General features: G+C 40.4%; 2 protein-coding genes across 7 annotated transcripts; one reads left to right on the plus strand and one right to left on the minus strand.

Annotated features, from left to right (window-relative positions):
- The first annotated feature begins 571 nt into the window (after window positions 1-571).
- On the plus strand, window positions 572-8,590 carry LOC135485380 (equilibrative nucleobase transporter 1-like). Of its 5 annotated transcripts, none has more exons than XM_064767389.1 (13): window positions 572-674; window positions 1,398-1,565; window positions 1,732-1,948; window positions 2,442-2,488; window positions 2,612-2,688; window positions 2,940-3,032; window positions 3,242-3,464; window positions 3,875-4,048; window positions 4,323-4,424; window positions 4,680-4,869; window positions 5,382-5,502; window positions 5,912-6,088; window positions 6,314-8,590. In XM_064767389.1, the coding sequence occupies exons 2-12, from the start codon at window positions 1,406-1,408 to the stop codon at window positions 6,044-6,046; spliced, it is 1,539 nt and encodes a 512-aa protein (XP_064623459.1). In that variant the 5' UTR covers window positions 572-674; window positions 1,398-1,405; the 3' UTR covers window positions 6,047-6,088; window positions 6,314-8,590. The 5 variants fall into 5 exon arrangements, with proteins under 5 accessions (XP_064623459.1, XP_064623427.1, XP_064623434.1 ...); XM_064767357.1 differs by having other exon boundaries at window positions 656-674; window positions 1,356-1,565; XM_064767373.1 differs by lacking the exon at window positions 572-674 and adding an exon at window positions 809-906 and having other exon boundaries at window positions 1,356-1,565.
- A 71-nt stretch (window positions 8,591-8,661) lies between these two features.
- Window positions 8,662-13,145, minus strand: LOC135485406 (dual adapter for phosphotyrosine and 3-phosphotyrosine and 3-phosphoinositide-like). 2 transcript variants are annotated; one of them, XM_064767411.1, is made up of 8 exons: window positions 12,903-13,145; window positions 11,983-12,102; window positions 11,349-11,482; window positions 10,920-11,053; window positions 10,432-10,479; window positions 9,896-10,047; window positions 9,612-9,699; window positions 8,662-9,259 (listed from the first exon to the last, which is right to left on the minus strand). In XM_064767411.1, exons 1-8 carry the CDS (start codon window positions 12,932-12,934, stop codon window positions 9,188-9,190), a joined length of 780 nt encoding a protein of 259 aa, XP_064623481.1. In that variant the 5' UTR covers window positions 12,935-13,145; the 3' UTR covers window positions 8,662-9,187. The 2 variants fall into 2 exon arrangements, with proteins under 2 accessions (XP_064623481.1, XP_064623473.1); XM_064767403.1 differs by lacking the exon at window positions 12,903-13,145 and adding an exon at window positions 12,669-12,838.
- Between the last annotated feature and the right edge of the window lie 687 nt (window positions 13,146-13,832).

Genomic DNA, 13,832 nt, shown 5'->3' on the forward strand with positions numbered 1-13,832 from the left:
TTCTAATTTGTAATTTGTAATCTGGAAATTGTCCCAAAACTACATATACACTATGAAGAAATCGGGCCACCATGGTCCATTCGTAAATGATATGTCTGCATCATTTGGGGGCTCTGGAGGGCGAACCACTGGTGGTACTTCATTGAAGTTTGGTTTTTAATGGTCTCACCTCAAAGCCAAACAGGTTCTTTTAATTTTAGTAACTATGGTAATGAAATAAGTTTTTTGTGTGCATAGGCAAGATAGAGTTTCATAAAGTCGCCAATATGGGTCTGTCACATGTCACAGTACGGCCTAACTATTCAAGTTTGTACATGGATATTTAGTGCTGAATCTACATGTAACGCTATGATGACCCAGTGACCTTGCTCCTGTCAGAGTATAGTCGCACTGATGAAAAAAAAATGTTCTGTGCATGCGCCGTGAGAACTCAAGGAACAATAACTAAAACAAATTCTAAATTGAGACACGACCATAGTATTTGAACTTCGTTCAGCTTTAAACTTGCTGTGGCGGGAAAATCCAGTTTCATTAGGAAAAAATAGATGGCAGCACTGACCTGAAAAACAAAACGGTCATTGCTTCATGTACTTATCACACACAATTTTCGATCGTTCATTCAGCGTGGGATGATATAACGAAAGGACACGTACTGTAAAGCTTTAGTCGTTACGGTAATCGAGCATACACTCTCGACTCTGTTTTGTGTATTGTTGCGCATACATTTTACGTCATTTAATATGCACTACGCGGTCAAGGCCATTATTAATTATTATAGGCCTACTATTCTGTAGGCCTACTATTCTAGAGGCCTAGGCCTAGGGGCCTACTTCCGGTATAGGCTAGGCTAAGCCAAGAAGGTATCCAGGTCAAGCATTTTAAAGGAATGGGCGGCTTTTTACTCCAGTATGTTTGTTTCCATAATCGTTGTCGGGGTTATCAAAATGCCATGATGTGATGGAAGGCCTGATTAAACATAGCTTAGGCCCTACTATTAGTACTAATCAAATGGCATAAAGCTTTGCAAAAGATGAATGGAAAAGTCATGTATTATCGGATGATAACACTCAACAGGTCATTTCACCTGCTTCTAATATGAAAACAGGTCATTTGCATCGCTGGTTCTTGGCCATGCTGACTGTTAAGTCATGCAGAGACTACGCTCACTACAAATATGTAGACCTATCCCCATATCTGTTCATTGACCTTCAGTGCAAGGTGGGTTCAAAACTGGTTTCTTTCAAAACCTCATGATGATCCATTTTTATTACATGTTCTAGGTTGCCGGTACCGGTACATACATGGAATTTGCAAACAGATTGTACCAGCAACTTGTCATTATCTCTTTCTTTAAGACCCCCAGGATTTCCAATCTGACTGTTTCTAATCAACTGCAGCAGAGAAAATGATGACTCCGAAGGAAAAGATCAAACGACTTGTTGCGTTCATCTTCGGCTTGATTGAGTGTCTCCTCCTCGCTGGCTGTATCTATGGATGGGCTGCTATTGTCTTTGTGTTCAAAGAGGATGGGGTGTTCAGCCATTTGTGTGAAAGTTCAGCTCTCGGTATGTATTGTTACTAGTAATGTACAGGGTTTCGGGTAAAAGTCCATATTGGGGTTTTTAGATCATATCCAATCCTGTTTACTGTATTCTGCCTAAAAAATCTCAGTCAAAGTTATTCTCCATTGTGTTGGTTTGAAAATTATCGGTGATGTTTCTTATATTGCAGGCAATTCAACAAATATTACTCTGAGTGTTAGGATTGTGACAAACCTGAATTCAACCCCTGCCCCTCTTCCACAACACCGCTATCCTATGTGCCAAGAGCAGGATAATCGTTTGAATCTGGCATTTACCATAGCTAACTTTGCCCTTGAGGGATCAACGCTATTTGTAGGATGGCTTTTTGATTCCTATGGCCTGCGAATCTCAAGACTTCTAGCACTGTAAGATGTTTCTGATGATTATTATCCTGCTTTTGCTCTTCAGCTAATGAAACCAATGTTAACATCACTGTTACCGGTACATTAGATACTAGTTCTAACTCATCCACTGACGAACTGCTACCACTAAAACAAAGCTACTGATCATGAATCTTGCATTTTGGAAAGGTCTGCTTGCTCAAAACCCTTTCCGACATGTTGCTGCATGCTCTCCATAGCCAAGAAATGATCAGTTGGATCTCAAATAGATCTAAAATATTCTGATTTGAAAACGAGGTGGCATTTGATGACAAATATCGCGTTGCCTTTTGTCAAAATTGCAATGAAACTGACAGAATGAGTCTGTTATGCTGTGAAACAGTAATACAAAGCAATCAACTTGACTTGTTGATGTTGAGCAGAGAATGAATCACCTCATTTTCGGATCAAAAACTAACCTCTCCTATATCAGTAATGTCGCTAAAGCCTTACTCGCTATCATTGTGGTTGCTTTCAGGTCCCTCTTTGTCACTGGGAGTCTCATGATGGGCTTTGCATCAGCTGGTGAGTGTGACGCCCTCTTATTGTGTTAAACATCATGAAAGTTTCGAGTATACATTTGCGCTCTCCTCAACAAAGCTCACTGCCATTATTCATGTAATTGTACATATATCCTGCCTCTTTCAGAAATCCCAGTCCTAATATTCCCCGGCTTGATTTGCTTTGGTGTCGGCGGTATAATGTTCTTGGTGACGAACTTACAGGTAAGCCTTACCACAGATTGTTACCTGCATAGGGAAGGACATTTTTATTGAAATTACCAGCGCAAATATTAGCACAATCATATGTTTCAAACAAATCAAAAACTCTTTTTTCCTTGGATGATAAAAGCAGATACTCCCCATGGCTGGAAGAAGGATGGCATTGTAGAATCACAACATTTCATCTTTGGTGTTATCAAGTGTGGACTTTTAAAAAATATACATGAAATTCACAGGTTTTTCGTTGATTTCAGATCGGTAACTACTTCGATCGATTTCAGTTGACGGTTGTAACTATCTTCAACTCTGCTTTCGACACGTCGTCTGTTACATTATTGATATTCAAGGTAAGAGTGATCATAAACAGAGAAATCATTTGGGAACAGATGTCGGCTCTTACGCCAAGCAGTTCTCTGTAGATCTGGAGCACAGCTAAGGAGCTTGGAAACTTACGGCAGTCTGCTAGGATTACTTTTACATTCTTAAAAAGGCACGACTTTGATTTATGACATTTTATACATGTATAACTAGTTTTTATTTGACAACTGATTTTCAGGTCTTATATGAAAATGGTGCCCAGCGACTTCATTTGTTCATATTCCTGGCCTCGTTTGCAACAGTTATAGTGTTGACGAGCACTTTCGTGCTGATCCCCAAGTTTAAGATCAAACCAAGGAGCCAGGTGAGAGAGGAGAAGAATGTCGTGTTGTATAAAAACAAATCTGAAGAAGTGGATGTCGGGAGTGGCAAGCTGGATAATGCCCTAATAGAGGACAAAGGTAACTTTTAGAGAGAGAGGAAGGGGGTACTGTTCAATTGTCCCGTTGTTAAAAAAGGCCCCATCTGGAATCTCAACAGTCAATTTCAGCAAAGCCTTCCACAATTTTTGCCCCTCACAAATGAGAAAGTCACAGTCACTGGCCGATCGAATATTCTCAATGGACTTGTTGACGCCCTTGTCCAGGCATTTTGCAGGTAAATGATGTACACGGACCACCCCAACACAGTGGCTTTTGACTCTGAACGTGTAGGTAGAACCTGTGTGGTAAAGGCAGTGGAGAAAAGTAACATACACCTTCAGCTTATGCAATTTAGATGATATTCCTTCAAATGGTAGTGGAAGTAATGTAGTACTGTATTCAACTTCTATCAGCCATTTTCTTGATCGTAAAATTCTTGTCTGCCATAGGCAAAGTCGTCCTTGAAGAGAGAAAGTTAGTGAAGCCACTTCGACACTACGTCTTCACCCGATTCTACCTTATCCACCTCATGTGGCATGCGTTTATCCAGTTACGTTTCTTCGTTTATATTGGATCATTGAATGTCTGGCTGCAAATCGTTACCCAAGATGACCTCACCATGGGTAAGTCTGTGTTTTTCGCTGCTTATTCTGGTGTAGTTGGCCACCAGCCCAGACCGTGAATTTTGAGCCCTGCCCTCCTTTAAGGCGACTCTCTCTATTAAAGAGACTGCATACAGTCTTTAATCGGTTGCTTCCAATGAATTTGACCTCTGTGATCAGGATACCTCTCAACTGGACATCATTTTGTCAGTCCCAAGGGTGGGTGTCCTTGATTCCTGTCTTAAAAGTTTTCCTTTTACAGATTTCGTTGTATTCTGACTCCTTGCTTTTCCAGTCAGTGCCTTGACCAATGTCTTCTCCATCGCACTCATGTGTGGAATCCTAGCCGGTCCACTCGAAGGGTTTATCCTCATGATGGAGACCAGGCGATTAAAACGTAAGTTTTGAAGTCTTTTTATCTTTACCTTCTTGTTGTGAGGGTAAGTTGTTGGCCACTAAGGGTGGGTGCCAATTGGGGTTGTTGGCTTGTTGAGTTGTAGTGAGCAATCAAAAGTTACGAATGTTTTTTTCATTTAGATCACTTTTGCAAAAATGTCAGGTTTCAAACCCACTATTTTTCTGCGATTAGAACAACACCTTAGCCACTCGGCTGCACCAACCCTTTATTAAATTCTGGAATTTCTCTTTTTAGGTGATAATATGACATACTTTGATCGAATTCAACCTGCTGCTGTCCCGCAGATGTTATGTACTATCTTTTGCCTCATACTGTCTATACTGGTGCTGGTTCCTATGGTTGAGTTACTATACGTTCAATTCATCATGTTGACAATATGCCGAGCCTTCCTTTATGGTCTCAACTGTGCCTACTTGGTCTTGGCGTAAGTGTCACACTGTATGTTAGTTGTGTATTTGTAACACCACTTTTGGTGTGATTGCATCATTCACAGTCATTCTAAACAATACATGCAGATGACCTCACACCAGTCAGATTGAATCATTGTTCAGTCAAAGCCAAAACAAACCTAAATAACGAACAAAAGAACACATGGCAGGCCTAGATGTGACTGTGCTGTCTTTGTGTGCTGCTGGTTTGTACATATGTAGTGGCCTTCGCCTGCTTTCTTGACTGGTGCAAGGATATCTTTAGCTTTTGGTCAGGACTCAACATTTGACTTCACACAAATCAATACATTTACCAAATATATATTTGACAGCAACATCTTCAAGCCTTGTTTGTCCTAATATGATGCTGTAATTCCTGATGACGACAAGTAAGACCGAGGCGCAGAACTTTTCCCTATTATTGTGTTTTGAGATGGTCCTTTACTGGTTGTACGTTAATTGCCCTCTTATTAGCCAATTCCATAATACTCCATTGGTATTTTTTCAGGTTCCCACCTGAGCATTTTGGCAAGTTATTTGGTATCCTGATGACTTTCAATGGTGTCCTAGGAGCTCTACAATACCCTCTATTTATATGGTCATCAGGCCCTCCAAGGGATCCGACAACGGTAAGTGTGTGATCAACACTTCTATCTTTGATTAACAGGACTCCTGAGTAGTTTTGTTATGCATTGGTCGCTAGTTTACACCATTGCACGATGCTGTATTTCCTTGAGCAAGTTGACAGCAGGTTAACACCTGTTTGGTGGTCCCTGGGTGTAGGACGCTTTCCTTTAATGTGAAATCCTGGTCAGTGTCAATTATTTGAGTGCTGGGTATGAGCTGACAAAATAGAATTAAACGTTGATTCCTTGCCATGGTTGTGAATTGAGGGGGTAATAGTGCTAACAACACACAAAATGGTGCTTTTATACACAACACACAAAAATGGTGCTTATGCTGTTAATCAAACATTTCCAAGGCATAATGTGCGGCCATGAATTGTTTCATCCTATGACTTGGTTCTGCTCTTTTCAGGTCAACATTCTCATGCTTGTCCTGACAGTTATAACCTTTCTTCAACCCATCCAACTCTGGATTGGCAACAAGTTCCAGTGCTGTCGAAAAGTACCCGCAGAAGATGTGAAATTAGACAACGAAATTGAGACCTGAACAAACCAAGTTCTTCCGTAACTCTGAAACCAAGTATAATAGGTGACCCGCTCTACCAAAACTAGGCGCTTGTCGCATCTGAACTTGACAGGTTGATACGGACTTGTTGTTCATTTCCCTATTGTAGACCTTTTGTGAAATCTATTACAAACTGATTTGGTCACATTCAACAAAAGGTCTACAATAGGGAAATGAACAACAAGTCCGTATCAACCTGTCAAGTTCAGATGCGACAAGCGCCTAGTTTTGGTAGAGCGGGTCACATAGATCCTTTCTATTAAAGGGGGACTATAGGCAGGAGCTGGGGACCAGATGGTTCTGTCCAGATGACTCATATTTGCAGTTGGAGACCTGGTTTGTCTTGATCCTCACACACTAGTGATCCTCGCACCAGAATGAATAGTGCCATTGTAGGCTACTGCAGAGACACCTATCAGTGATTTCATGAAACTTAATCTGACCCATTGCTGCTGTCTGTAGTCCCCTTTAAGATGAAGCCTACATGCGCATGTATGCACTACATGAATGCACCACATGTATTTCAGACTCAGGGTAGGACATATCTAAATTTTATACCCATGTCATCTGACTTGAATGTTTATGATACATATGACAGTGCTATCAATCTATGGTTCTGACTATTTTTGTTGAGAAGTTATAATTTTCTAACTTCAGAAGTAGTGCCAGTGTTTAGCAATGCACTTACAATATTTTTTGTGTGTGACGTGTTACGTGTTTGTAATTTTTTGGGAAATGAGAAGACGTTAGTGGTACAGGTGTGTGTTTTGCTTTTTCAGCAGCGGTGTTGTTAACATGGTACCATATCAGGTGTAGAATGAACTCGTATTGTTTAACTGTAACTTTTTAATGAACTGTTTGTTCAAATTATTGATATCATTACCGTCTAACGGAAGTTGTATGGTACTATTATCAAGTACTTACCATTACCTGTGTTAGCCCTATTGCATTATTGCCGTAGGTATGGAATCATGGCTACTGTCCACCTGTACGTGTGTAATCCTTTTCTTACCCTGGCATGGCCACCCAGGTACAAGGCACCAAAGCTTTTAGTCTCATCCAGCTGACCCTCGAATATTCATTTGTTATGTTTTGAAGTGCGACTCCATGTCGTCTTTCTCGGGATTTTACATTGTATGAGGTCATTTTCAACATCATGGCTAACATATGTTTTTGGCACCAAAACGTTAGTCCCTTGAACGTCGAATTTGAATGCCTGATGTGCTTTATGTGGCGATATTTCTGTGCAGAAATCTGTTCAGCTTTGATATATCTCATTGGTTCTCACAGTAAATTGTATTCCGAACGATTTTAAATGCTGTCTACTGAAACTTTTATATAAGTGTTACGACACATTATAAAACAGATATCTGGCTATGTGTAGCCTGTGGAGAATTTATGAAAACAAATGCCATTAATTAAAAAAGGAATGTTTTAAAATGTTTTAATTGTGTAGTGCTGTCATTATGTCATTATTGCTAAATTGCATGTGTTTCGCATTTATATAGCTGTTAAGTTGGGAGTAGAATAAGTGTGGGGGGGGGGGTATATCTAAGCTCGGAATATGATGCATCATCAGTATATCTAAGCTCGGAATATGGTGCATCATCAGTACAATCTAAGCTCGGAATATGATGCATCATACCTCTAATCTCATCAGTACAGTCTAAGCTCGGAATATGATGCATCATACCTATAATCTCATCAGTACAATCTAAGCTCGGAATATGATGCATCATACCTATAATCTCATCAGTACAGTCTAAGCCTGGAATATGGTGCATCATACCTATAATCTCATCAGTACAATCTAAGCTCGGAATATGATGCATCATACCTATAATCTCATCAGTACAATCTAAGCTCGGAATATGGTGCATCATACCTATAATCTCATCAGTACAATCTAAGCTCGGAATATGGTGCATCATACCTATAATCTCATCAGTACAATCTGAGCTCGGAATATGGTGCATCATACCTATAATCTCATCAGTACAATCTGAGCTCGGAATATGGTGCATCATACCTATAATCTCATCAGTACAATCTGAGCTCGGAATATGATGCATCATACCTATAATCTCATCAGTACAACCTAAGCTCGGAATATGATGCATCATACCTATAATCTCATCAGTACAATCTAAGCTCGGAATATGATGCATCATACTGATGCACTGGTGTGTGTTCAAGCTCCTTGATTTGCCCTGAAAGCATTCTGAACAGACTTAAGATATAATGTAAAGTTTTGATATAATACATGTACTTAATGTAATCAGATTTAACAAAAGCCTAACTTTAAAGAATCAGTCCGGTAAATGTAGTTTTTTGCACAGCAGCCCAAAGGGGTGTGGACATCTTCTGAAAAAGCCTAGCGGTAGATCTAATACAAGAATTAGTGAGCTCTTCTTCTTTCATTTTGTCACTAGGTTTATTTGTAGTTATTTTTATGTCTCCCCATTTCATGTAGGGAAGCTGTTGATATATTGGTATAATAAACGTTTAATTTTGGTAAAGTTTGAACACTCTTCATCACTTTTTGTGTCCCAAGAAATCAAGCACTTCAAGTGTGCTTCATGCACGTTGTGGAGAATTCGTGAAATATAATATAGTTTTTCTGGTGGAGAAATGTTTCTATCACATTGCATGAACAAATGGAGAAGTAGCAACAAGTTTGTTGTGTGCAGTGCCTACAAAATGAACATGGTAGGTACCTTTGAAAGAGGTAGTCAAAGCCCCCTGCTTTATTTCTTAAAATTTACATTACACCTATGTAAAAACGTCCATTCTAAATTTGGTTCTATTCCTAGGGTCTGGGATATTTATCAGGAAAGATATTGAAAAATGCATTGGTTCCTTTCTTGTGTAAACCTGCTTTTCTGATTTTCCTGTTCCTCCATAGCTTCTGCAAGTCACAGTTTCGAACCAGTCACTGGCCACAGTTTCCCCAAAGGTTTTAGCACTGCTTCTGTGAAGTTTCCTGCAATAATTATGCTTATCCCTTTTGCCTTTCGACATTACATCGGGAGCTCTTTGTGTCCTAATCAATCGATTTTTTGTCCTCATATGGTTGAAAACAAGCATATCCATACCAAGTATAGATGAGAGATGTTATTCTGGTCATGAAGACTTGTTTTCTGCTGTGTCCTTCGTGTCTTTGTCACTATCATTGGAATCCTTTGTGATGTGATTCTGAAACAACAAGTGCAGATATTATTCCTCTGGTAGCAGTGGCCGTTTCACCACGCCTCATCAGCATTCTCAGCTTCAGATCGTAGTGGATTGTTACGCATGCTCATCAACCGTGATATGTTCATAAAGCTAAAAGTTGGTGAATTAGCTCATTTTGAAATCGGCGGTGAACCAAATTCTGCGTTAGTTGTTGAAGTTCACTGGTTTTATGCATTAGAGCTGAAATTTTCATATTTGACACAGTGTTTGCGAAAATGAAACGCAACAATTTTCACAGTTAAACCGTATTTACTAAGACTGTCCGACTAAATGTAAAGGCTTTGAATCTTATCTTATAATATGGTCTGCTCACCAATTTCCATGTGATAAGTTCCACCCATTCCTTCATCTCCTCTTGTGAGGCGGCATAGATGTAGAATATGCGTTGTGGGAACACTATCCTGGAATAAAAATTACTTAATACTGTGATCTGATAACGACTTCCAAAGCCTATTATGTGGCTTATCCAAAATCGGGAATCAATTTGAATAATTAAAACTCTGTATTCAAGTTGGATTATAATCTCTCCTCTACCCTGTCTCACATTTCAAATAATCATTGGAAACGTTTGTTCTTGCTCTATTCGCTCTTACTTACCGAAAGCAATTGTCACGATTTTCGTACAACTGAACAGTTTCACAACCCGTACACTCATGCAGGTCTAAAACTTTAATCGGATTCTTATTTTCTCGCTCCTTAAAGTATTTTAGTTCATACTTTTGCAGCACAAACCACCGCGTCTTCCAATTCTGCAAAAAGAGAGACGTGAAATTGTGAAACGTGCTTGTTGCTGTTGGATTAATGGATGTACACAGGGATATTCTGAGGATGTCCATTAGACATCTTGTCACAGTTACGTGACTTTTGTAGCAATCGTTAAGTTGTCTGTGTGCAGTGCTACTGTCTGACAACGAATCCAATGCTGGCAACAAATCTAACTCCGCACAGCTGATCAGATGATTCTTAAATAAACTACCACAAGCCATTGCAGAGTGATGGAATACTTTACAAGCATATCCTAGTCAATTCCATCCTGTGAAGTGGTCTGCCCTCATATTAAAAGATTTAGTGGAAGAGATAGCAGTACGATATTGAGGTGAAATGAGAGCTCAGCCTTCAATAAAATAACTTACTTTGACTATGGCACCTTGTTTTGTGAGATATCCTTCCTTCGAAGCAACCTGGAATAGATACAAAGTCTTCTGTATTCCTTGTGGATGTTGATGGCCGCTCATTATCATCCTGAACTTCAAAGCCTTTTACTCGGCACTTTTGGAGAAATGTGTTCAAGGGGAGGAGCACGCAACTGACCCAGTTATTCGAGGATGGCTAATTAGCGACTGTTAAGTATTGGGGAGGTCAGTGCCTGGTGTATAGCGTGCCTGGCGAGACTAGGTCTGAACAGCTAGCCTCGATCACTGACACCACAGATCCTGACTGATATCCTGTGCAGTTTGTGCAGTTACTTTCTGACAAGACTGACCATAACGCAGGTACTCCGGATGATATTACTTGTAAATAGTGCCTATGAGGGCAAGCAAGACCCCATCCAAATGGACGTTAGCTTGGGATGGGGAAATATCGGAAGAGAGAGACATTTCATCCACTCCATGCTACTTACAGTAAAGTCTGGTTTTTCTTCTAAGGACAGTTGCTTTCTGTTCGGAAACTCCGCATGAACCTTTATAGTATCATAGGTTCCTGCAGGCTCATCCACATTCCTTGGGTAGGGATATTTTAGAACTGTTAAAACACCTGTAGAAAAGACAAACTAGTTGCTTTCAGGAGAAAATTTACTCGGGGAGACCGAGGCCTACTGCTGGCCTACACATATTGTCGTCGTATAGTCCTTTTTGTACTTGTAATCTCCTTCTACAAAGTAAGTCGTGATATATTTGGAATGGCTGCATTTATTGAAGCAGAGCTGGCCCAATTTGTGGCACTTCATTGTGACCTCCATGACCAATTTCGTATTCCAAAGATTCTTCTCCAAAGACGAGGGACACTCCCTCGGTTCAGCACCTGTGGGTAGTTGTACAGGAACCCTTACCTGACTCGGATCCTATGAGTGGCTGGTTGGCAAAGTGCTCGACAAGATCTTGCATGCTTGAGAAAGATCCCATCCCAAACTTGTAGCATCCATCCTCTATGACCAGTGGGAAGTGTTTGACCGAGTCTTTGCACCTGAATCAAGACGGATGGCTTGTCAAAAGTTAACAAGTATGGAGAGGCTTTGTAATCTGTTGAATATCAATAAACTGACAATAGGGTTCCTTTTTCTGCATGGTCTCTCTACCAATACTAAAGACATCCCCACAATTCATCCACCCTTACCCCCAAAACAAACGCGGAACCATTTTTCTACAACAATCTGTCACTTGAACAGGTTGAACTTTAACCGGCACGTCAGACTTGTCGCATACAGAAAATTTTCTCCATCGTAAGGATTTCCTATGGGACCAACAAATGTTGTCCTCAATAGAGAGGTGAACTTATATGCTGTCCTAAATCGGGGAAATGTTTCTGTGTAGGTAGACTAAGAGACAAAGCACAACATGGGTCTTGTCCTAGCTATGCTCTTGCAAATCCCTTTTTACATTTGGATTGCTCAATACCATTTTAGGTCTCTTGGGAGGGGTTTCCAGAAGAAGTTTCAGTTTTTTGCACCAGTGTGAGGTCTTTACCTAATTGATAGGACAAACTCCCCAGCCTTGGAGCTGTTTCTGATGAGGTATGTGCCATCTTTACCGTTGGCCAGTAGCATGCTCTCTGCTATGTGTCTGGTGACAAACGGGTGGTACCACCTGAAAGAAAAATTCACAAGTAAATATTACGAGGACAGCTGAGGGTAGTTTGCAAAACCAATGAAGCAAGAAATACAGCCTCCAGTTTCATCATACACCTGCAGTACAAGTATCACAACTAGTAACCTCTCTTCAGGCCAATGAGCATACCAATGTACCAAACATTTCTTCAGCCTCCTTCAAAACACAGATTATTCTTGAGACATCTGATCCTGACTGTCCCAAAAACAAGTTATGAGCCTCTTTAAGAAGAAGATTCCTCCAGGTTACATCCCACATTTATAGGAGTTGTCTCAATAGCCAGGTTGGGCCTCTCTGATCTTTACTTGGTTGTATCAGGCACAGGAGTTGTCTCAATGCATGATCTGGTTGAGCCCCATATTCAATTGACAAGAAAAGAAAATACTATCTAAGGATGTGACAATTGTCTCTCCTTTTAGAGGTTGTGAACCAATCTGGCAAATCAGGACCCCGTTTCTACCTGTAATGGTAATGGGCAGGGAGATCGGTCAACATCAGGACATTTCCTAAATAAACCAAAAATGTTCTGGGCCTACTTTACTCACTCGGAGGAAGACAAGTCACAATCCTTCTCTTTACTCGTATCCCCATGCTTCTTCTTCTTCAAAAGATTTCGTATCATCGTGCAAATCAAGAATAGATTTTGGTTCAGAACGGACATCAAAACAATAAATTTAGAGAATGTGGTCCCATGAACATAGGTCAGGAAGACTTAGAATATCAATACAAACCTTGATGTACGTTTTCATTATGCTGCCTTCATGCTCTGTTTCACTTACCCACATGACTCTATTTCCTCTGGGACAGACATTCTTCAATGGCTGGAATCCACAAGACACCAATCTTTCCTCGAGGCTTATGAAATTTGATATGGACCCGTCTTACTTAGCAGGACATACTCATGAGAATGTACATATTCTTCTTGAATATTTTGTGATATGATCCGGACTTTATCATAAAAGTCAATAGGTTTTCCCAGTGCCAAGTCATGGGTGACCTCATTATTGTTGACATCAGGAAGTAGGTCTCCAGTGCGTGTCACTTTAAAGGGGGAAATTATCCTGACTTTCATTTAATTCTTTACTAGTAGAAGCTTCCGGCAAGTTCACTTCAGACCGCCAGACCAAGAATGCCAGTTTCATTGTTCAGAAACGAGACAATCTGTCGTACCTCAATACCCCAAAACTTTATCCTGGGGCAAGCTTTGTAGGCCAATATTCCCCCTTCAAATGTCTGTACTGGCAAGTTCCTTGGCTGACTACCAGGATCTCTAGTTGTTCTGATCGTCTGCTCAATCAATGCCAGCAAAATGTCAACCCCAGTCATGATGCTGGTTCACCAGTTTACAAAATAGACAAGCCGGAAATAGAGGGGCGAGAAGTTTTTCTTTAACCCCTCAATTTCATCCACCACATTTTTCATGGCAAAGGCCCTGTCCAGTCTGATGATGAAAATAATCTGGCTGGTCTATAGATGCCTGTAGCCAAGCAGATCCTGTTTATTCCTTCGAGGACTACGAATCATCACCATATTCGGCAGAAGTCAGAACAAAATTTCCTGATTTTGTATCCAGTTACGCATGCACATTGATAAGTAACCAAGGTAAGCAGGGTAACCAAGCAGAAATCAAGGTATACTTTAAGCGTAACCGGATACAAAATCTGGATACCAGGAATTCGTTTAAACTTCTGCCAAACCGGCGCTGATTC

This window comes from Lineus longissimus, chromosome 1 (assembly GCF_910592395.1).
Source record: "Lineus longissimus chromosome 1, tnLinLong1.2, whole genome shotgun sequence".
NCBI classification, from domain to species: Eukaryota; Metazoa; Nemertea; class Pilidiophora; order Heteronemertea; family Lineidae; genus Lineus; species Lineus longissimus.